Source organism: Azolla caroliniana, unplaced genomic scaffold (assembly GCF_043228905.1).
Source record: "Azolla caroliniana isolate FFs.n. ecotype wild unplaced genomic scaffold, voAzoCaro1.0.p SCAF_6, whole genome shotgun sequence".
Taxonomy (NCBI): domain Eukaryota; kingdom Viridiplantae; phylum Streptophyta; class Polypodiopsida; order Salviniales; family Salviniaceae; genus Azolla; species Azolla caroliniana.
Window position 1 is genome coordinate 5,941,071 of NW_028230441.1, and position 23,165 is coordinate 5,964,235.

General features: G+C 37.6%; 3 protein-coding genes across 5 annotated transcripts; 2 read left to right on the top strand and 1 right to left on the bottom strand.

The window, feature by feature from the left end:
- Positions 1-300: 300 nt before the first annotated feature.
- On the top strand, positions 301-4,248 carry LOC147862816 (uncharacterized). 3 transcript variants are annotated; one of them, XM_087321829.1, is made up of 2 exons: positions 301-530; positions 3,916-4,248. In XM_087321829.1, exon 2 carries the CDS (start codon positions 3,923-3,925, stop codon positions 4,097-4,099), a length of 177 nt encoding a protein of 58 aa, XP_087177955.1. In that variant the 5' UTR covers positions 301-530; positions 3,916-3,922; the 3' UTR covers positions 4,100-4,248. The 3 variants fall into 3 exon arrangements, with proteins under 3 accessions (XP_087177955.1, XP_087177954.1, XP_087177956.1); XM_087321828.1 differs by lacking the exon at positions 301-530 and adding an exon at positions 746-768; XM_087321830.1 differs by lacking the exon at positions 301-530 and adding an exon at positions 3,286-3,428.
- A 2,378-nt stretch (positions 4,249-6,626) lies between these two features.
- On the bottom strand, positions 6,627-7,962 carry LOC147862817 (putative pentatricopeptide repeat-containing protein At5g65820). The gene is made up of 2 exons (XM_087320632.1): positions 7,516-7,962; positions 6,627-7,407 (listed from the first exon to the last, which is right to left on the bottom strand). The coding sequence occupies exons 1-2, from the start codon at positions 7,872-7,874 to the stop codon at positions 6,816-6,818; spliced, it is 951 nt and encodes a 316-aa protein (XP_087176758.1). The 5' UTR covers positions 7,875-7,962; the 3' UTR covers positions 6,627-6,815.
- A 3,448-nt stretch (positions 7,963-11,410) lies between these two features.
- TOP6B (topoisomerase 6 subunit B) lies at positions 11,411-22,794 on the top strand. Its single transcript, XM_087321623.1, has 19 exons — positions 11,411-11,546; positions 13,022-13,074; positions 13,883-13,980; positions 14,067-14,172; positions 14,255-14,392; positions 14,491-14,542; positions 19,667-19,731; positions 19,861-19,967; positions 20,103-20,205; positions 20,301-20,386; positions 20,551-20,747; positions 20,833-20,948; positions 21,286-21,371; positions 21,510-21,582; positions 21,653-21,744; positions 21,845-21,983; positions 22,090-22,184; positions 22,263-22,437; positions 22,598-22,794. The coding sequence occupies exons 1-19, from the start codon at positions 11,483-11,485 to the stop codon at positions 22,757-22,759; spliced, it is 2,007 nt and encodes a 668-aa protein (XP_087177749.1). The 5' UTR covers positions 11,411-11,482; the 3' UTR covers positions 22,760-22,794.
- Positions 22,795-23,165: the final 371 nt, after the last annotated feature.

A 23,165-nucleotide genomic window follows, 5' to 3' on the forward strand; every position in this document is an offset into this window, starting at 1 on the left:
TTGTCGAAGGATGGAGGAGATGGCCAAACTAATGAGGCTCATGGTGGCATGAAGACTAATGGGTTCGAATACTGGCGTAGAAGAGATGGAATTTGCGATGAGTCTTCGGGGACTCATGACCGAGACTAGCGAAGTATGTTAAAAACCCAAGTGTATGTAATGTTGTAGTTTTAGTGTAGTGTTAAGTTCTAGACTTCTAAATTCTAATGCATCTGTTGTTGGTGTATGTGTAGTCATATACATACATATATGATATATGTAGTGCAGAAAATAAATATCTGTCGCAGAAAGGGCTTGAAATTCTTGAAGGCACCAAACAACTGCTCCTCCCAGAGGCCGGAAAAAAAAACCAGAGGTGTTGCCTCCTTTTTCCAGAACAAGCGTAAGCATCTTCTGACCTTGCATCGAGCTCTCCCTGCCTTCGATTATTTCAGCGTGGATAGCGATCTTTGTGCTCTTTGTCTCCAGTCTCCTTTGCTTCACTCGAAACACGGGTCTGCATCTTCCCGGAGACGGAGAAGGTTGTGAAGGTATGTCTTTCTTTATTTTTTGATTGATACGTACTGAAATGGATGATTTTTGGTTAAGCAATCCATATAGTGGCAATTTGCTGCTGCTGGTGCACTGGTAGTGGTGATGACGACGATATTTTGACACCCGTCACGGGAGCAAGATGCCACGAGAGATCTTACTGTTTGATAGACGTCGATAATGATTATGGTGGGGTTGATGGTGATGACGACAATGACAGTGATACTGTATGATACAGTATGATATGGTATGATGCCATACCATATGGTTCAATTTGATACCAGATAATGGTGATCATTCACAAGGTGCAAAAAATGATCAATAGGCCAATAGGAGAATTTGTATCAATATAATACGTAATTGATGACGGTAGGAGAAATCATATATTGGATTGGAAGAAAAAATCAATGATAATGATATTGATCTTGATTTTGATGATGGTGATGATCCACGAGTACCAAAAAACGATCAATGAACCAAAATGTGAACTTGTACAATATACACCTTGATTGAAGATGATGGTGGCTAAAAAATGATGGTTCGTATTAGAATGGAAACTTATGATAATGATCGAACCAAAAAGAGAACTTCACATTTTACTGCTTCTCAGTAAATAATGGTGTTGATTACGATGTTCCTTAATGAGCGACGATGAATTTGGGAATCCAAAATAATCAGTGAACAAAAATAAGAACTGCTGAAGCCAATATCTTAATTCAATACCATGGGAACCTTTTCCTCCCAAGCTGGATCCGTTATCTGCACCGAACTAATTAAAAGGCAATTACAAAGAACTACAAGAGGCGTGTAGATGAGATACCATTGTAAGAGTCATATCCCCATATGTAAGTTGCTTCCCCACCACCAGCAAATATTGCCACATAATGTGATGTTTGTTGATGATTCTTCATAGAGGGAGAATCAGCTGATTTGAGATTCTTTATCACAAACTTGATTGGCATCCTCTTCATGGGATTCATCTGTAGTAGAGATCTCCCAGCATGAGCCTGTGACCTTCACGATTGTCTTGATGTGGACAATAACCTACGGGCTACAATTAAGAAAAATGAAAGATGGATTTTGCCCATTCAACTAGTCCCATTAATTGGTTTTTTTCTGAATCCACCATATTACATCAGATAATTTCTCCAATCTGGTTTCATTCATACGCCTTGGTTTTAATCTCTGCACTTCAGGTTGAATGCTCTGTGGAGGTGTCTCCCTCTTCCTACAAAAAATGTTTTGAGATATACTTGCCTCAGAGTTCTTACAGAAAAATGAACTACACTAATATTAGACTAGATTAAAGCCGGTCTCAGATGAATGTATACATCCATTGACACTCAAACTTGTTGACCACTGTCATCACCATCATATTTCTCCCTTCAGACTCCGCCAACTTGTCGAAGTCGCACCAAGTCACCCTCTTCACTTCGTCAAGGATGAATTCCTTGAGCAACACCAACTCAACTTATACCAAAGTACTTCGGGCAGTATTCAACTCTGTCATCTAGGATTATAGAGTTGGTTACATCATACATTCAAAGCAAGTGACCTTGCTCTCTTCTGGAGTACCTTTTCATCATTTCCTTGTTCAAAGCCTTTCATTGTGTTTCCTTGTTGCACATCTTGAGGAGCTCGGTGACGTTCCATCCTTCAAAATTTCCAACCCTCTTGACGACCATCATGGGCATGTAGTTGAGAAAGAACCAGTAGGGTCCTGAACTTGGAGTGGTGTAAGCTTTACAAAGAAATGCTCGGGGATAGGTCTGTGAATGCATGTATAACGAGGTAAAGGTCTATGTGACATCCATGTGACCTCAAAATGCTCGAGGTGAGTAGATTTTGTGCAGACTATATGGAAGTCACACAAAATACTGACCATGATCGCAAGATAGTAGATTTAATAGGAAGTAGTGAGAAGAATATATAGATGAACCAAGTCAATAACTAAAAGAAGGGGAAAAACTGATTATGGGGTTAAACGCAAGTTTTCCCCTTTCTGCTAGGTGACTGAAACTGAAGGTGCAAGTATTACTCTTCATACTAGCTATTTCAAGAAATTGCTTTCTGGGTGAGAGTAAAGACATGGGTCTAACCTAGCTCAGCATAAAGGAGACAAAGAGTATAGTGCAGATTACAGAGGTAGAGAGATCAAGTTTAATTATGGCTGGAGAGATGTATATGTCAACCTCGTGAACTCTCTCATAGGTCCTATATCTAATGACGTCGATATTAGCCTCCCTAAGTCGACGGCAAGGTCATGCATGATGATACTCTGAATTGTCCAAAGTAAGCAACTTTGTCTCTCAGGATGTTGCTACCCGTGAATGCCTGGAACATCCAACTGGAGTTCTCTATAAAGTTTTGTGGCAAATGACGTGTTTATCGTTGGGGACTCTTGAGTACTGCTTGAGTAGGAACATGGAACTGGATCCTCCTAAGTAGTTAATATGTAGAAGTCTACAATGTTTCATTGCTTGTGTGTGTCTAGAAAGAGAGATGATGATGATATGTTCATGTTCATGTGGGCCCAACATGACCAATGGGACCACAAGAAGAAAGAAAGGTATTAACATCTACTAGAAGCTGAAATTGTCCTGTGACACAAATCATGATTTTAAATATATATAGATTCAAGTTATTCATACTAAATCAAAATTGAAGCTGTCGTTTTCTGAGAGATCCATGATAATGATCTTAATGCATGTTATGGAATGATTCTTGAGGTGGTTCACAAGCATGAAGTGTATAATTGAATGTATGGGATGAGTAATTGGAGGGTGGACAGCATCCAAGGTTGGTTATGCGGTGGAGGGAGTCTATGATGAAGTTCATCAAGTGCATGTGGTGTCCCCGGGCAGATCAGACAAGGCAAGCAATGATTCGCAACGCTGGTATGGCCCATGTGCCAAGGATCTTTGTAATTGCAGTCTCCGTTGTTAGCAGCATTCCTCACCTCACATTGCGATGACACCTGAGCACATTGTTAGTTGAGGTGTGGGCCTATGGAAGAAGTTACTGATGTGTGATTCCATTGCGTTTTGTGTGGTAATATAAGGGTTGATTCCCGATGCTTTTGAAGCTTGAGCAAGCTTTGGCCAAAGTGTCATTAATCAGTTTTCTCCATTATCTCTTGAATGGTGGTGAAGTTGTTTGGAGAGAGAGATGTATTGCAGATGGTTGTTGCTCGGTTGGTAATGTTTACCAGAAGCGACCAGCAGAAGGTCATGCATTCAAATTCCACATTCTACAGTGGCATCTAATGATGTAGTGCATATAGTAGTGATAGAGAGAGAATTCTCTTTCATATGCATTATAAATTCTGCCCTTTAAGAAAAGTTCATTTGACATCTTTTTTGGGACGTTCTATTTTGCAACCAGTGACATAATGGAGGCTAAGCTAACTGTGGCATTGAGGGCAATTGCAGCTGGTGCAGTCGCAATATTTGCCAAAGGAGCTGCTGTGATAAAAGCTACAGGAGGTGCAAAGGTTGGGATGGCAACCGCAGCTATGACTGCAGCCACAACTGCAGCAGTTGCAGGATCAAAAACAGAACATAAATAATAAACACAATGCAAGGTGAATTTTATACCTGGATAGGCTTATAATGAAAAAGCTAACATAAAACAAACAGAAAAAGGTATTGCCTCCCTTTTTCGCTTCTTTGTATTTGGAACTTTACTCTGAATTGAGAAGTCTCTTCATTTTGGCCCTGTTGTTGATTCCATTGAGGTTGGGTGAAATCTTGAAAGATACTTGGATTGGAAGTTTCTTAAATGTGCTTTATCTTCTTGATTCTTTGTTTATTCCATTGAAGCTTTGTGAAATATGGGGAAAAAAATAAAAAACTATATTTAAATTGCAGTTCTGATTCATGTCCATTGATAGAGCAATTATCTTCAGCTAATCACCTGACTTAACGAAGGAGAGAATGGGGAAGATGTAATCAATAGGGGAGGAAGCTTATTAGAAGATCATGGATATTACATGGGGATCAATAGCTTCTATCATCCATGTTTACAAAGCAATGGTCCTATCTTTGGCCCAATGAACTTCATTTACATGCACTTAGGAGGCTATAGAAATTTAAGATGAGTGCTAGAACTAGTTCTAGTCATGAATGAACTTACAATGCTGAAAAGAATCATGCTAGATCCATGCTTCAAAGTCTTGATTTTTGGAACACCTTAGGAAGGTTTTATGAAGGGTATTGTTTAACACAAGCAAAAAAATATTGAATAATTTAGGGATGTAAAGAAATCTTGTGTCCTTGTATACTTATATATTAGACATTTCTCCACCCTTTCATATCTACAAGTATCATTTCAATCGAATGCATTCTTTGAAGAAGAAGCGATAAAATGCCTTCTTTCACTAAACAATAATTTTGTTTTCTCATCCATGTATGATTAGTAGATGTAATCTTTTTTGAAACAAAGCTAATGTGATTAGACAAGGAAATCAATTGTAAAAGAAGAAGAAAATATGTATCATATCGATGAAGTGTATATAACAAGGCAAACATATCATGAAGTATTGCAAGAGTAAGATATGAAATTTCCTTTAAGCGCTATGATAAAAAAGGCTATAATTTGAATCATAGATTCATTATATAAAAGTTTTGCAAGCCTTTCAGATAATTGTCTACACTATTGTTGGTGAGCCTTCTCTCCCCAAACCAGAATGATTACCCATCGAATGAATTTATATTCATCTCTAAATGTCAAGCAATGTTTCCTTCCCCACCATCTTTGTAGTCATCACCTGTAATTTGTGCAAGTGTGTCTACACCCCTGGAGGAAACAATTCTTGGAGCAACCCTCCTAGGTTCCAAACCTAAGAGCACACTATCCCATATCTGCATTCAATTGTATACATTTTGTAAAGAGTTGTGGGATAGCCACTAAAGATATCCTCCTGATCTCATCTTTAAAAAGGAGAAAAGAAAATTACTATGTCTTTACATAATTAAGTGTTGAATGCTTGTCAAATTCGTCTTGTAAAACATTTTTTCACGTTTACAAATTTGTTTCACACACACTAAATATGCCATGCATGAAGCTTTAGATTACAATACACTTTTCCATAAAAAATATGAGTAGATGTATAACTTATGACATTACATGTCAAAATTTATTTGTCGTCTAATTGCATATAAAAACAATACATCTATCATGAATCCTCTCGTCGTAAACGGCTGATGATTATTGCAAGTTCTAAAGACAACATTAGTATAACAACAATGAAGCATGGAACAAAACCACCTCCATGGCCACTATCAAAGGCTAAGTATTGAGAAGCAGAGATGATAGAACTCCTGAGAGAATGTTTGTGAACAGGAGCAGAAAACAAAAGTTATTCACCTCTGAAGCAAAGAAACTGTATTTCAGGGGAACAATTATCCAGAAGGGAACTCACAATAAGATTAAGGTAAACAAAATAAAAAAAGGCAGGAAGAATGAGAAATAAATAAGCTTGCGTACCACAATAAGGCATGATGGAGGGATCATCATTCAAAATAAAAGTTACTTGCGCATGAATCAAAGAAACCTCATTTCTGGGGAACAACTTCCTGAAGGGAACTCACAATTAGATTCAAGTTTTTCACACTAAAATAACAAAAGAAAGCAGCAGGAACAAACAATAAATAAGCTTGTGTGCCACAGCAAGGCATGATGGGGGTATTATCATTCAAAAAAATAGAAGTTTTTCACCCATGAAGCAAAGAAACCGCATTTCTGGGGAACAACTTCCCGAAGGGAACTCACAATTAGATTCAAGTACACTAAATAACAAAAGAAGGTAGGAGGAACAAGATATAAATAAGCTTGTGTACCACAACGAGGCATGATGGTGGGATAACCATTCAAGGATCAACATGTATTTCAAAGCAAGAAAAAGCAATTAATATGCTTGCACCTATGACCATGCTGAAGGGCTACCCATTCTAATATTTTGAACCATTCAAGAACAAACATATTTCCAAATCAAGAGGAATAATTGACTAACAAGCTTGTGAACAAGTCACCACAAAGTATGCATTTGAAATTGCTCTTTCACATAAACCATTCAGGTTTGAACCTAAACCGTAAAACATGAACCCTGGGAGCAACATATTTTCAAAACAACAATGACAGATGGATTTATTTGCCCATCATCTCAGTTAGTGTGAAATTTGCTTCTGTGTCTTTAATCTCGCATATAATAAAGGAGCTTTCCATAAAAGTAATATAAGAAAAATCCTTCTCTATTAGAGTTGGTTAAATTTCAATATGATCATTCAGAGGGCACCGAGAAGGGTTTTATAAATCTTGATATCCATGCTATAACCCAATTGGTTCATCTCCTCAATAAGCTTTGAAGCCCTCTGTAGTTGCTTACAATGGCACAAACATTCCACAAGAGCACCAAATGTGGCTTTTTCTGGAACAATATCATGTTCTTTCATATATACAAACAATTCGAAAGCTCGTTCATGTTTACCAGATTGGCTAGTTGCAACTGTAAAAGCATTACAAACTTCAGCATTGGGAACCTGCCCTAATCTCATGATCCGACCAAAAATTTCATCCGCTTCATTGCAATTTCTAACTCCTCCTGCCCTAGATAATCCGTAAATAAGCTTTTCAATGCAAACAGAAGGTGGATTCACATGCCACTTCTTCATCTCCACATAAACATCATAAACCATGTCATACCTATGTTCTTTTATGATGGAAAAGAGGAAGCAATTCACCAAGAATGCATTCCTGAAACCTTGAGAATCCACAAGAACCTTATAAGATCGATCCAACATGCCTGCCCAACCATATCCTTGGATCAAGACATTGATCTTTGACGGCGAGAGACAATATTGAGGCCTTCTTAGAGACCTGAGAATGTTCAAAAAGACAAGTGTTTGAGATTTGCGAGCATACCATCGTAAGATGTCGAAATTCGAAGGAGAAGAAGGATGTGGAAAACCAATTTGTTCACCAGACCATATGAAGAACTGAAGTGCAAGGCGAGGGCTCGGTATACATCCCATGACTTGGTCTACAATGTTATGAGTGAGGATGGCTCCACAAGTAGAGAGCTCTCTCTCTAAGGAAGAATCCCAATCACGAAGGTGCATGATGTAGAGAAGAGTTCGAGAATGGCGATGGATGAAGCGAGACCGATAGGGCCTAATCATAGAGAAGCTCCTTGTTGTCATCGTCATTACTTTGTTTCTTGTTGCAATGTCTTTTCTTTGCCATTGCCATGGCGAACAAGAAGAGGAGAAGCAGTTAGTTGTTGTCGACGAAGATGGAAGTACAGAGTGGTTTCTGCAGAAGCGTAGAAGAAGGGAGCTCGCCATTCATCCATGGCTCGCGCCATTCATCTCTCTAAATTCACTGCTATTTCATTCATGGTGTTTGGCGAAAACCCTCCGGAGCTTTAGAAAGGTTTAGATATGTCCGGAGTGTCATTTTGTGGCAACAATTGGGACTTGAGCCTCGGTGCATTGGTCATTTGGTAACTAACCATTGAGATTTGAACCTTCACGCATAGCTTATGTACTGATCCATGCAATGAATGTTTCGTGATGGATCTCCAATGTCAGTTCAATAGAATGTTTCGTGATGGGTTTCCAATGTCATTTCAATAGAATGTTTCGTGATGGGTTTCCAATGCAATGACTATTTGGTAATGTATCAATCCATGCATAGGTTACGTATCCATCCATGCAATGATTGGTGACGTATCCATCCATGCATAGGCTATGTATCGATCCATGTAATGATTGGTGACGTATCCATCCATGCATAGGCTATGTATCGATCCATGCAACGATTGGTGATGTATCCATCTATGCATAGGTTATGTATCAATCCATGCAACGAATGTTTGATGATGGATTTCCATCCAATGAACGTTTGGTGATTAGATTTGAGCCTTGCGCATAGGTCATTTGGTAACTAGCGACATTTGAACCTTCATGCGTAGCTTATTTATTGATCCATACAATGAATGTTTGGTGATGGGTTTCCAATGCCATTTCAATAGGTTTGATGTTCGAACTCAATCTCTCGCAAGTACATAGCTTATATCAATCTTGACAATGTTTGGAAATGCAGCTTTGGTGTCATCTTGACAAAGTTTGGGAAATGTCATTCCAGTGTCATTCAGTAACACTTAGTGTCACATTTCTCCGAATTGGAAATTTTGCATACGTGTAGATTATATACGGGCTTTGAAATGTGTTTCCAGTGACATTTCAACTAAGTTTTGGAATTTTCTTTTGAATGTCATTTAATGACCTAATGTTATTGTACTTAATGAAATTTGAGCCCACATATGTAATTGACAAAAAATATGTCTTAATAGGAATGTGACCTATGGTTTACAAAGACGTTTTAGCACATTGAGAGAGAATGAAAAGGAAAAGACAAACGGGACATATTTGAGATGAATATGTCAACTCTTTAGGAGACCATGAGGTCGTTATGTTAACATACTTAACATGGTACTTAGTTTAGTATAAGCTATATATAGTCTTGCAAATAAGAATGGAAGTAATGAAACCATGGTCTAGCTAATTAGCGTGATCACTTATGACTAGAGTAAACATATTATGAGAAGAAAATGTCATATATCGACCTCTATATTCCATTATAATGTCCCTTGGTAAAGTAGTTCAATTTCGTATCCCAATGCATGCATGAATAAAAGTACATGGATAACCAAGTTAAATCCTTATCAATTGATTTGTGTGCTCACTCAAACCTTGTCCCATTGATGATAACTAGAAGAGAGCTCACAAAATATATAAACTCATGCAAATGCCTCCAAAACTTCAACATGAATTCTGGCCCATAATAATTTATAACGTCATATAGGAAAACATGATGCTTGAATTGAATGCTCCCAAATAACTAGATCAACTGAGATCATGCATAGTTATGTGGGACATTATGATATCATCATTATTATAAAATGTTGTATTGTAAGATGCCTTAGTGTCTAACATAGCCTCTCAAGCCCTTTCCTTTGAAAAACAATTGTTCTTGCATCCAACTCTCCATCCACGAGAGTACATAAACTCAATTCCATCAAACAATCAATGCAACGACTTTATGCTCTCATTGCAACAATGGCGACAAAGCCTCCTCATATGCCCAATTGAATTTTCTTTGATTTTACCTCAAGCTCACAACCTTGCATGACATCCTACCCCTCTTGTGCTATGAAGAAATTGGTGTAACAATGCAAGGTCTCTTAGTATACCTTGGTTTCCCACTTCGTCGTGTTATCTCTAGTGTTAGTTAATTGATCATGAGTGAACATTGTTTATTGAGTTGTACCACATAAGCAAGAACCTAGCCATGCAACTTTGAAGATTTGTATTGCTTGTGTTATGCATGGACAAGTTTGACCTCGATCATTTATGCAACATGGTGTTGCTTCTAAGGCCAATGCTCTACTGTGACCAACTCCTCTTTCAACCCCTTTTATGAGCTCGGTGTTTGATATAGCTTTGCATATATTGTCGTTTGGTATTGGGATGACATGGTTTTTAGTTTGTTGTGCCTATGGGGTAGGGGGTTGCCAATGAGCAGGTTGTTGACTATTTGTGTAGTCTTTGTAGCATTGGATGAGGTACGAAGGGGTCTTACTCCCATGTATGTTGATCAACTTTCAACTACTTCATGTTAGTAGTGAGATAGATGGTGAATGTGAAATGTTATTCTTTGATTATAGTTCTATCTAACATAAGTTTGACAACTTGATAGAAAATCCAAGGTAGTTAATTAGGTGTTGATGTGAATTAATCCACCTTTATTGTAGTGTTATTGGGTAAGTACCTGGGGTGTACTTCTCTACGAGACAACAATGCATGTCTGTTGATTGGTGGTAATAGGAGTTCAATGGTTTTGGGCTATTCGTGTTAAGAGACTCGTTGGTCGAGAACAACAATGGGATGGTATTCATGGGGCCCATGGCAATATCCTAATTTATTGCTAAGAGGGAATATTATGTCTGAAACAACCACCTTGTTTCTAAGGGTGCTCAACAAGGAGGCTAAGGTGTTGGGATTTCTCAAAGGCTCTACTCATATGTATGAGATCCTTCTTTCACGACAACTTTGTTGGTACCAAGGGTGAAGTGGTGATTGAGATGGTGATGGTATGCTATTGCATTAGTCATGGATTTTCAGGTAGCCCTTTGATGAGAAACCATTCTTCTGTCCTCCTTTCTACTATCTAGAAGGAAAATAATTGCAAACCAATAGGGAAATGCGATAACACATTGTTTGTTCTGATAGTGTTTAGCTCTATCGCGATTACTGTCATAGCCTATCGACTCCAATGGATGACCTAGTTGCGCAACGATGATGAGAGGGTGGCTTTGATGCGTCACATATTCAAAAACTTGTGGTGCCACAGTTAGAGGTAATACATCTTATTATGTTCCAACGCTACAATATTTTGCTTTCCATCTATTTTATTTGCTTATTGGAGTAATCCTATACATAAAAGGAATGCCATGAGTTGAAATGACCACCTCGAAGAGCATGTCTCATGTTTTATAGGTCGTCAAGGACACCAAGTATGGTTTTTGAAGTATGGAACCATCATCTTGGTATCTGGGTTGAGGGATGTGAAGGTTGTCACAGCAGGGTGAGTCCAATTGCTCGGTAAGGGTTTCAGTTGACTCGATTCGTACGTTAAGGTTCAGGCGCATGTCATCAATGTCTGGGTTTTTACCCAAATCGTCCAAAGTGGGCCAGAAATGGACAGAAAAACGCCATTCCTCATTGCAACAAATAACAGGTTCAAGGCAAATGGCACGTCCAATGTGTGTGAATGACAGTAACATAATAATGTCATGTGGAGACTGTGAAGGCCTCACTAAAATCACTGCTACGAGCTAAACCACCACTCTTCCCCGCAGGCAGGAGACACAGAGAAGAAAACAGTGGCGATGGAGGATCAGACGAAGGCGAAGCACAAGGTAGCCTCCAGAGGTGAAGCTTCCCTCAAACAAAGTAAGCTCTCTCCCTCCCTCCCTCTCTCTTCTCTGTATTCATATCATCACCATGGATATTCGGAGGAAACCTAGAGCTTTTATGTTTCTTTCGTGTCATTATGATAAATAGCTGTAAAACCATCTAAGTAATCGATACCAATTCTTAAGACACCTCGTGCATTAAGACTGTTATCATTACATATCTGTAGGGAATTTAGAAAATCAAAAGAGAACGTGAACGTAATAGAAAAAAGCATAAAGAAAAGGAAATAGTAGAAAAAATAAAAAAAGGAAACAATAGACAGAGACACAGAGAGAGAGAGAGAGAGAGAGAGAGAGAGAGAGAGAGAGAGAGAGATTAATGTCTTTTAAGAAGCCAAAATGGCCTATAAGACCAAACAAGAGATTATATCTTAAGTGTTGTCTTGTCTTTGAGAGCAACAAATCAAAATAAAATAAATATTACTCCGTAAATATAAAAGTAAATAAGATAAAAAAAGACAAGGGAAACTGGTTTTCGGCACATGTGAGATTCTCTAGCTAGATGTATTGTAACTTTTGTCTTCGAAAGATCTCTAGCATAGGTCGATCCAGAATGGAAAGGTCTCTGAAGCGAGGGAAGCACCTGCGATGGTGGGATAATGGCCTTTATTTGTCGATGACAAGGGTGTTGAGGTCGTGATCCATGGGGCCGGGGCATACGTGCACAACAAATTGCTATTGCCCAATCAATTGTAACCACTTTGTTATGTCCTGGTCGGGAGCCCATTTGTGTATCCCTTGATTGACTTGTAGCATTAGTAGGAGCGATGGGGGTAAAGGAGGTTGTGATTGTTCTTTGTGGATGAGCTTGTGTGGCTGTATTCTTCAACAACTTTTCCCGATGTCTCTTGAGCTCTAGCAAGAAAAGTCCATGGAGAGAGAGAGAGAGAGAGAGAGAGAGAGAGTGACATATACTTGATGCCAAAAATGGCCATGGAGATCACAAACATGGGTAAATTCAAGTAATGCATGTTCTTCTGATTCTTTTCCCTTTCCTTCTTCAAGCCGGAGATGCGTGCATACATTAATATATCTTTGCAGTTCTTAATCCTAAACTATATAATTTCTCGAGACCTCAGAATTGCTTGTTGTTGATATTGTGAACTTTATGTATGTATTTGTTATCATGTCACGTTGTGGTTCTTGTTCCTAAATGCAACATTTTTCTTAAATGTGAAACTTTGTTTCTGATTCATGCTTATTTGATGTTAATCAAACTAAAAATATGAAATGTGTAATTGCAATGATGTTTCTTAACCTAGTGACTTAAGTATGAATTTGGTAATGGAATCAGATTTTCGTAATCGAGAGGCAATTATAAAAATTGGTGATGCAATTGATGAACTTTGTTGTTGATACTTGCATGCTTAATATTAGCCTAGCTTTCAGTCTGAAACTTGTAATGCAAATGGTGTTTTACAAGAAGTCAATATTCATCTGTCTATTTTGCAGAATCACCAGCAGAGTTTTTCTCTGAGAACAAAAACATAGCAGGCTTTGATAATGTAAGCTATTCTATGGTTTGATTGTGAACAAGGTATAATGAAATAAAATGTCATATCAACATCAATTAAATATCAAATGATCTATGAGTCCAAAATTATAACAATGTATTTGGCATATGATACTAATGTCAGGTTAAAGTCTAAATTATTATATAGAGAAGATTATCTCTTTTTGGTGGAGGCTTGGAGTCTTAAGAAAGACAAGTTATTGATAATTATTTGGAATGAAGGACATGGTCATGTCCATATTGCCACTCTAGCATAGCACACTCTACATTATTGAGTATTTAGGTTGGAAAGGCAGGCATAGATATTATATCACACAAACCCAGAAATATCGCAAGTCAACTACTCGACACAGTTTTGGACTTGCATAGGAAATCCCTTGACTTATCTTGCATAAAAATTCCCTTTAATTGTCTTGTATATTTCTTGTAGACGCTAACTCATGCAAGTGAAAGCATCTCGATTAAGGATCGACCATAGTTTGACATGCTAACGATGTCCCTTAGATGTATATATTGCATCTTGCCTCGATAATGTATGTAGCTTTTGATCTCGTAGGTCATGTTGGCCTTTTCAAGATGTTTATGTTGCATTTCATTTCATTTGTTTTATTTTATCTCTTTTAAGAAAGAAAATGTATTATTTTTTGGGTTCCATGGGGCATGAATGTGTATATATATGTGTCAATGCATCTATCTAACTTTCAGTTCAATTCACTCGCTCACTTGCATACACTTAATTTCTAGGCTGAAAAGATGTTTGTATTGGAATTTGGGATTCTAAATGACTTATTTTATTACAGCCAGGTAAGAGTCTGTATACAACTGTAAGAGAACTTGTGGAAAATGCCCTTGATTCAGCCGAGTCTATTGCAGAACTCCCCGTGATTGAAGTAACAATGTGAGATTTCTCATTGACATTACTCATGCATTTGATTGTAATTGTTTGTGACACTGAAAAGTTGGCCAACTGACTTTTATGGGCAGTGAGGAGATCAGCAAATCTAAATTCAATACTTTAATTGGCCTCATAGATCGGGAAAGAATTGATGCAGAATTGTATGATGATTATGAGACTCAGAAAGCACGAGATGTGAGTGAACTGTAATTAGTCTTGATAATATGTTGCAGTATCTCACAAATCGTAAATACAAAAACTTGGAATGTTTGTGCAGAAACGCCTAGCTAAGGAGGCTAAGGAACAAGAGAAGCAAGCTAAAATCGTAGCATCTGGTAAAAAGGTAAAAGAAACCGTTGCAAAAAAAACTCTGAAATCACGAGGAGAATCTTCCTTTTTCAAAGTGACTTGCAAGGTACAATTTTTCAAAACAAGATTTTGCTGGTTGGAAAGTTCATGGTCTCTGAAATGATATTTATAAATGTTTTTGTACTTTGTATTATCCAACTCTAGGACAATGGGAAAGGAATGCCTCATGATGACATTCCCAATATGCTTGGTAGAGGTATTTCTCTTTTTCTCGTATTATCATCATCCCCTTCTGACACAAAAGAAATTAAGAGCTGGGCAGCAATTATAAAGTGTTTGCGTTCTTTGCACTTAAGTGATCTTAGTTCTCTTACATCCCCCCAAACATTGTCCTTACAGAATGATTCAATACTCTTATGCATATTGTTGTCTAATAATGTGTTTCTTAATGTTCATTACAATTGATTTGTTTTGTGAACCTACTAAATTCCTAGCTTTGACATTCCAATTCATGCATGAAAGAAAGATACATTGACATCTTTTAAGATGTGAAAATGGCCTATAAGTCCAATTAAGAGATTGCATCTTAAGTGTTACTAAGACAAAAAAAGAGATAAAAAGAGATAAAAAGAGACTAAAGAATCTTGTTATTGGTACATGTAAAATTCTCAAGTCAGAATCTTCGAAAGATCTCTAACATAAGTTGATCCAAAATGGAGAGGTCTCTGAAGCGTGGGAAGCAAATGTGATGGTGGGAAATAATAGCCTTTATTTGTTGAGGACATGGATGGTAAAACCATGGTCCACGAGGCTGGGGCATACGTGCACAACAAATTGCTATTGCCCAATCTATTGTAACCCCCTCGTTATGTCCTGGTTGGGAGCCCATTTTTGTAGCCCTTGATTGACTTGTAGCATGTAGGAGTGATAGGCTAAAGTAAGTTGTGATTATTCTTTGTTGATGAGTTTGTTCATCATGATTTCGTGTTAGTTAACCTCACAAAGCATATTTGCTTTTACGACAACATAGTAATGATAATAGATTCTGTAATTAACAAGGCTTTATCTTCTAAACCTCATTTTTCAAAATAAATTCTCGATGCTTGAACGAATCATTTGAGATCTAAACAAATTTGAGAATTCAAAATTAAGTGGTTTGATCAACTGGCATGATACCACTTGGGAGAAAGAGCACGTTCTAGAATCTAAATTCCTTGATTTTGGTTTGTCATTGCTAAGAATGCAATGAGTACATCAAAGGCATAACCTTAAGGTTCAATTCCAAAGCCAATTTTAATGGTTCAATTCTTGGATGTGGGACAAACCCATAAGGACCTATGACATGTGTAAACACGTGGTGGTTGGGAACTTTAGGTGTTGGGCTGTATGAAGGGGGCTGGCTATACCCCCTTCATTATGACATCTTGAGATGTTGTTTAGACTCTACTGGTGAGGGTAAGCTTTCTTCTTTGGATTGGTTAATCAATTACCAAGGTATAACATAAGGTAACATTTGGTGGTATGGAATACCAATGGTATTTCATGTTTCTCATGTCTATCATTCAAGGGATGTACATGTGGTTAAGCACCTTTAATCCATTTTTTTCCCTTAATGTCTTACTGTAATGCTCATCATTAGTACAATTTGTAACAGTTTTGACTTTCAAACCAAATTGTTGAGCACGTGGAGATGTGTATCCATCCTCCCATGTAAAACGAGGGTGGATGAAAGAAAGAAAGATATATCAACAAGAAATTACATCTTCAAATGGCCTATAAAACCAAAAAAATAAATTACATCTTAAATGTTGTCTCCTCTTTGAGAACAACACACAAAAACAAATGTAACTAAGTATAAAGCAAAAGTGACTAAAGAAACCTGTTATGTATGAATTTAAGATTTTCAAATTAGGTAGATTTTAACTTTTGTCTTCGAAAGATCTCTAGCATTCCAGAATGGAGAGATCTTTGAATTGAGGGAAGCATCTGTGATGGTGAGATATAATGGCCTTTATTTGTTGATGAAAGGGTGATAAGAACATGGGCGATGAATCTGGCGCCTATCTGTATGAAATTTTTTTATAGCCCAATTTATTAATACATAACCCCTTTGTAATGTTGTATTCGGTAGCACAAGTAGTAATGATGGGGCTACAGAAAGTTGTAATTATTCTTTGTTGATGAGATCGTGTGGTTGTATAGGCTCTTCTAATTCTTCTTGTGTTTCTTGAGTTCTAGCAAGAATAAACGCCAGCACCTTGGTTCTCGTATACCAGTACCTTGCATAGTAGGCTTTGCTTAAAGAGGCAATGGTATCTCCCTCTTATTTCTTAAAAAAACTGTAAAGTGGGAAACAGAGTATTTTTCAGATCCATTCCTCAATAACACAATTGGCAGATCCTTTCCTCCAGATGTGTGAGTGCATATTTGTCTACCTCAATTTCTAACTAATGTGAAGAGGTTTTTTGCTGCCCTCTCACACTACGTAGTGCATGGGATAGATGTATGTCCATATAAGAGGGCCTGATGATAAATCCATCCTCGGAGGTGTGTAAAAAGTATGTCTTGTAGTGAGGAATCTTCCTAGCAAGAGATGTGTCACTGGTTCATATTCATTCGTTATCCAATTAGATCATATCAGTTTGAATCATTCTATTCTTTTCCATTTAGTCATGGGTTGATGGGGACAATCCAAGCTATATTGGAATGGCGTAACACATTTATGCTTATGCTTAGTGACTCGAACCATTGTTATGTGTCAGCATAACAACAATGATTATTGCCGTGTTCAACAACTTGTTGTGATGACATAACTGCCACCATAAGTACCTTCATTCTGGGAGCTCCTAAAGCTGTTGGATACTGGTCATTAATTGAAATAAGGCCTCGATTATTATTGGGGCTGCTCTCATCTGTGTTCAAATTATAAAATGGGGCACTGATGCTTTGGTCCTTATAATGGGCAATCATTGAGACTGCATGTCTCCCAAATCTTTCAGTTATTTGACTTGTAAATACTTAGTGCTAGTGTAAGGGTAACCTCCTATAAGGATACCCAAGGCCTATGAATGTTACTTTTAATTTTCCTCTCCCAAGAAGAATTCTGGTTCTGATATTGGTACCCATGCTTAGTGGTGTTAAACTCCATTACTTGAGTTTTTCTAGGTTTACTGAAAAATCTTTATCTGTACAAAATGATTTTTCAAGGCATTTAATGTCTTTGTAGTCCCGTGGGAGAGTCTGAGATGAGCACGACGTCATGAGCATATAGTAATGTTGGTGATAGTTGGCATTTTTATTTTACTCCAATTGTACTAGCTATAGCCTCTGACAACCCATTGGGAGATGGGCCTTTTCCTAACATGGATTCATAGTGCATAGATTGCCCATTGCATACATATGGAGACATCAAGGGCATCTAGCAGCCACATGAATCAAGTGCACAGATCATGCTGATGGCTTTTTAGAGATCCACTAAATAGCAATAAATTCTCGTTTGATGGGCTTTTCATCCTCATTAAGGGCATGGAGGGTCAATACATGATGCAAAGTATATTTTCCTATCCAATACCTGTGTGTCTATCCTCTTTGCCTACACAATTCTGACTCTTGGGTTGAGCCATATAGTTTAGTGTAGTAATGTTATAGCTGCATTTGTGGAGTAAAAAATGTGGATTCACATAGATGTGAGCCATATAGGTGGGGGAGCAAGAGCTGCCTAGGGATACCGTATAGTACATTTGCATATTCATGCCACACTTGAATGAGTCAATTACGATGCTATGCATTACATAGTTATTGAGGAAAGGTTAATGAAACCACTAAAAAGAAGTGGGAAGATGCTAAAAAGACAAATTTAAAGTATTACATTGCAAACATCAACCCTGAATGTTGGGTTCTGTTGGGATAACTGGTCCCTCTGGATGGGATGAGTTGTAGAGCTGAATCGGATGAAGGTCGGCATAGACCTGAATGCCGACTAGGCCGTAGCTGATTAGAGGCTACATTTGTAAATAGCCCATACTTGTGTATACGTATAAATACACGAAGGGAAAATCATTATGTTAAGATGTACAAAGTTGTTACGTGTGTGTGTATTGTGAGTGAGCAAAGTGCAGAGAGAGTGAGTGTTGTTGTAACTGTAAGATGAAGACGAGCTTGAGGTTGTTGCCTTGAGTCTCTTGTATACTCATCCACTTAGTCATTCTGTTTGGAGGTTGTGGGCTCCTGTGGTTTTTCCAATTCAGGGTTTCCATGTTAATATCTTGTGTCTCTGTGTCCACGCATTCTTTGTCTTCAGGGGTTTCGGTTATTGTTTTCTCATTGTACTTGTGAACCGCTTGTGGCCGATCACATATTCTCTTCAGGTTCAATATAAGGCAAGAATGCCTATCGATCGTATTCAACCTTATATCATTACCATTTTACCAACATGAGTATTAACTCTCATAGAGCTCTCACACTCCTTTGCACTCAATAACACAAGGTAGGTATTGAAGTTGCATTATGGCATCAAAATGCTTCAAATATAAAGGCATATAAGGTATGGCATTAAAGGCTTATTCACACATATTCACTTTGTGCTTCGAAATATGAATATCCCTTCTTAAAAAGGAAACTTGTGTACTCAGGTTCCATCACTTAGTCCTCGTCTCTTTATGGATGATAATAAAAGCATATTATCTGATCCATTATGACAAACCATTATATATCACAAATCCATGTGCACTTCCCAAGGCTAGAAATTGTTTGCCATATTCTGTTACTTCACTCATAGATTCTCCATACATGACCTCACTTGTGTCAAACATAGTTGGTTCGTCTCCTAATAGTATTATATCCCCTAGAAATCTCATCATATCATTGGATCATGGTAAATATGGTGATTCTTTAAGAGGTGCAAACCTCGCTCGAATATAAAGGTGGAAAGTAGCAATCGCAATGTATAGCTCTCTAAGATCTCTGTTGATTTTTGTTTACGTATAACACACTTCTGCTTCCTTATGGACAACATGCACTGTCATGGAGATCCTTTTTGTACAGTACAAGCATTCCTCCAATGCCTCTAGTGCATATTGGTATCCTTTGTTTAAGAGCGACATGCTGACTTCCATCCATATCCTTGTGCATTGGGAAATGTACTAGCAATGCATCTCCACAATGCAAAATGTTTGGCTTCCATTGTCGTTTACTTACAAATAAGCATGCCAATGTCCTGTGCATGTCATATTGTTATTTCTATTGATAAATATTTTGCGCTTCTTTTTGAAGATAAATTGTCCGTTGAATAGATTTCATTGCCATTTCGTAGAAAAAGGGTTTCAGAATGTCACAATGATCTATATGTAAGAATTTCTTGTGCTCTTGTGATGGGATGCAGTTCTCTCTGGTACAAAGTATGGCCTCAGGCAGACACGAGGGAAATTTGGATTAGGAGCTAAGATGGTAATAATAGACTCGAACGTAAACCAATCTTGATTTTAGCCATTTTCATGTTGTTACCCACCACACTTACTGTAGTTTTACCAGTATATTCACTCCTTTGCTGAGTAGATCCAAAATTCTATTTTGCAGGCATTGATTTGGGCAAAAATGAGTACAGGATTACCTATTGATGTAATAGCTTCAATGAAGGGGCAGAATTTTGTCTCTCACTGCATCCTGGATATAGATATTCACAAGTATGTTTCATGATTGAATGCATATAATTATGCTGGCATGTAGACATTTATAGGTTTAAATTTTGAGATATCTTTTGGTGTGACTGAATGTACTTAGCCTCATATTTCTCTGAGAAAGTTTTCTAATTGCATCAGGAACATCCCACATATACACTTACATGAGAAGAAAGAGAATACATCAAAATGGCATGGTGCAGAACTTTCAGTTACTATCGAGGGAAACTGGACAACTTATCGTGTAGTTCTTTGTTCCACTCTTCTCTGTGGCCTTTTTCTCATACTCATCTGGCTAAATATGACTGATGCTTCTTCTTTTTCTGCATGTATTCTTAGTCTAAAATTATCAACTATATGCGCCAAATGGCAGTGATTACACCCTATTCTGAGTTCCTTTTCAGATACATCACAGAAACATCAGAGTAAGGATTGTTTTTTTAATAGTATTTACAGATTATTTTGTTTATCTTTGTTTGGTGACAGGGGCTGCAGATATCGTGCTAACCTGTTTGAAAATATTCCCGTTAATTTTTGTATTGGTGCTAACATTTTTTAGAATTCTGATTGTCGATATGCTTATGGACAGCAAAAATATGACCATTCGGTTTACACGACGGACAGATGTTATGCCTCCTGCACCGGTGGAGACCAAGTTTCACCCATCTGCGGTTGATCTCCTTCTTATAAAACGCCTAATCACTGAAACAACAAAATTGAACCTCATCCAGTTTCTTCAGCATGAATTTACTAACATTGGCAAGGCATATGCTGAACGCCTTATCGGTATGATGGAATCAAGAGAATCGGGAAGTGAAGTGGATGCCCATACACGTCATTTTCATTTACTAGCTGTCATATATTTTTCCAGGAGAGATGGGTCCTGACTTTTCACCAAAGATGCCTGTGAAATCCTTGACAGGCCAGCAAATTGTTCGTATCCATCAACTCTTTCGACAAGCAAAATTTGATGAACCAAGTGGAGAGGTATAGTAGATTACACTGTCCCCCATAAAGGGAAATTTTTCTTCACGGCCATTTTGTAATCATCTCATTGTATCTCCTTGATTTATCAATTTTACTTGCATCAGATGTGCATGATAAAATTGATGACCTTGCACTTTTTAGCTTGTCTTCATATTTCTATTTTTTGCATTCCCTTTCTACTTTTGAGGGGTTCTTTTTATCTTGGGAAATGTCCATCTACATCTTTATAAGTTATTGTATATGTAGATCTTATACTGAAGATGCCAATCATGATATATTGCAATCTGTAAAGAAGTTCACAATCAAGATGCATTACTAAATGAATGTTGCTTGTCAGTGCCTCAGCCCAGCAGGGGAATATAACCTGAGACTTGGTATATTAAAGGAGTTGCATCCAGATATGGTTGCTACTCATCAAGGCAGGTAAAAATCTCAAGATCTCTCAACGATAGCTCATATTTATTCTCAGGACCGTGTTCTCTTCTTAGGATGCTTTTAGAATCAGAAATGCATTTTTTTCTTACGTCATTCCTGTTGCCTTATTTCTTGCATATCCATCAGTCCGCAGGTATTTGAAGGACATCCATTTATTGTTGAAGCTGGTGTTAGTATAGGAGGCAGGGATGTGAAACCGGTAATAAATATGTTGTTTGATAAAAAAACCTTACGTAACAGTTGTTTACTGTCAGTAATGTTTCATACAGGGCCTGAATATATTTAGATTTGCAAATAGGATACCTTTGCTGTTTGAGCAGGGAGGTGATGTTGTAACACGGACAGCAATGAAGCGCATAAAGTATGTCTCCTAGATTATTGGAGTGATTAAGTGCAAAAGCTTGTGTTGTTGGTAGATCTTTTATTGGGCATGCAATCACTACTTGAAAATAATGTCGCAGCTGGAGCAATTATAAGATCAAAGAGAACCAGGATAAGGTTGGAGTTTTTGTAAGCATTGTAAGTACAAAGATACCTTTCAAAGGAACTGGTAAAGAATACATTGGAGATGATGTGGAAGAAATCGCTTCTGCTGTGAAGGTTAAAAAGCTGAAATCTTAGCTGTCTCACAAATTAAATTTGAAGATCTAAGGCGTCCTAGCTATTCTATGAACTTTTCATAATATGTTTCTTTCATCTATTGCAGATGGCCATTCAGCAGTGCTGCAACCAATTGAAAGCAAAAATTACAAGACAACAAGCTGCATGGGACAAGCAAGAGAGAAAGAAGGCTTTAGTGAAGTACATGATTGAATCTGTATTTTTTGTTAGGTTTCATGCGAGCAAGTTCTGATATGGCTAATATTTGTATTATAACAGGTACATTCCTGGTGTTTCTCGGGCTATATATGATACTTTGCTGACAATGTCAGAGCATCACAAGTCCAAGAGACAGAAATATGACGAAGAAGATAAGGAGCTCCTTGAGAAGGTTGCTTCGCGTGATGTCACAGAAGGTTTAATTAAACAGAAGTTGAGTCAACATGTGGATCAGGTACACCTATTTCTTTCGACTTTTTTTATCTTTGTAGAATTGTCTAGATTTCAAGTTACTTTCAAAATTACCTGTGCATGCATGGTCAGAGATGAAGGTTAATAAGCTATAATGGTTCGTATACATACTAATAGCTTGAAAGCACTTTTTATGGTTCCAGATGGACATAGAAATGGCATTGGAGTATGCAACTCAAAGTGGGATGGTGGGAGCAGCTAGGGAATCCATCTTTTTGCATTGCTTAGAAGAGAAGCAAACCTTTCTAACTGATTTGCATAGTCCTGTTGGTGTCCTCAGACTGTTTTCTGGATGCGGAATATAAATAAAATCTCTTTTGATAGAAATACATGCAGGCAGTTGACAGCTCAATATAGCACATACTTGAGGAGTAATTTAATTTTCCAATGGCTTGGATGCGGAATATAAATAGAATCTCTGTTTGATAGAAACCCAGCAAGCAGTTGACAACTAAATAGCACACATATTTGAGGAATAGTTTAATTTTCCAATGAGCATCTAATTGTTTATAAATGTAGTTGGTATTGAAGTTCCACATGTATCATCAACATCAAAATGTTATATTAACTCACACCAATTAATGGTCTGTTCTGAAATGTAATTTTTGTAATGTAATGATCAAGTGATACCAAACTTTGGCATTGATGGACAATTTATAGAGTATGATATTGTCAGATATGTTTTTTGAAATAGAATGATCAAGTGATACC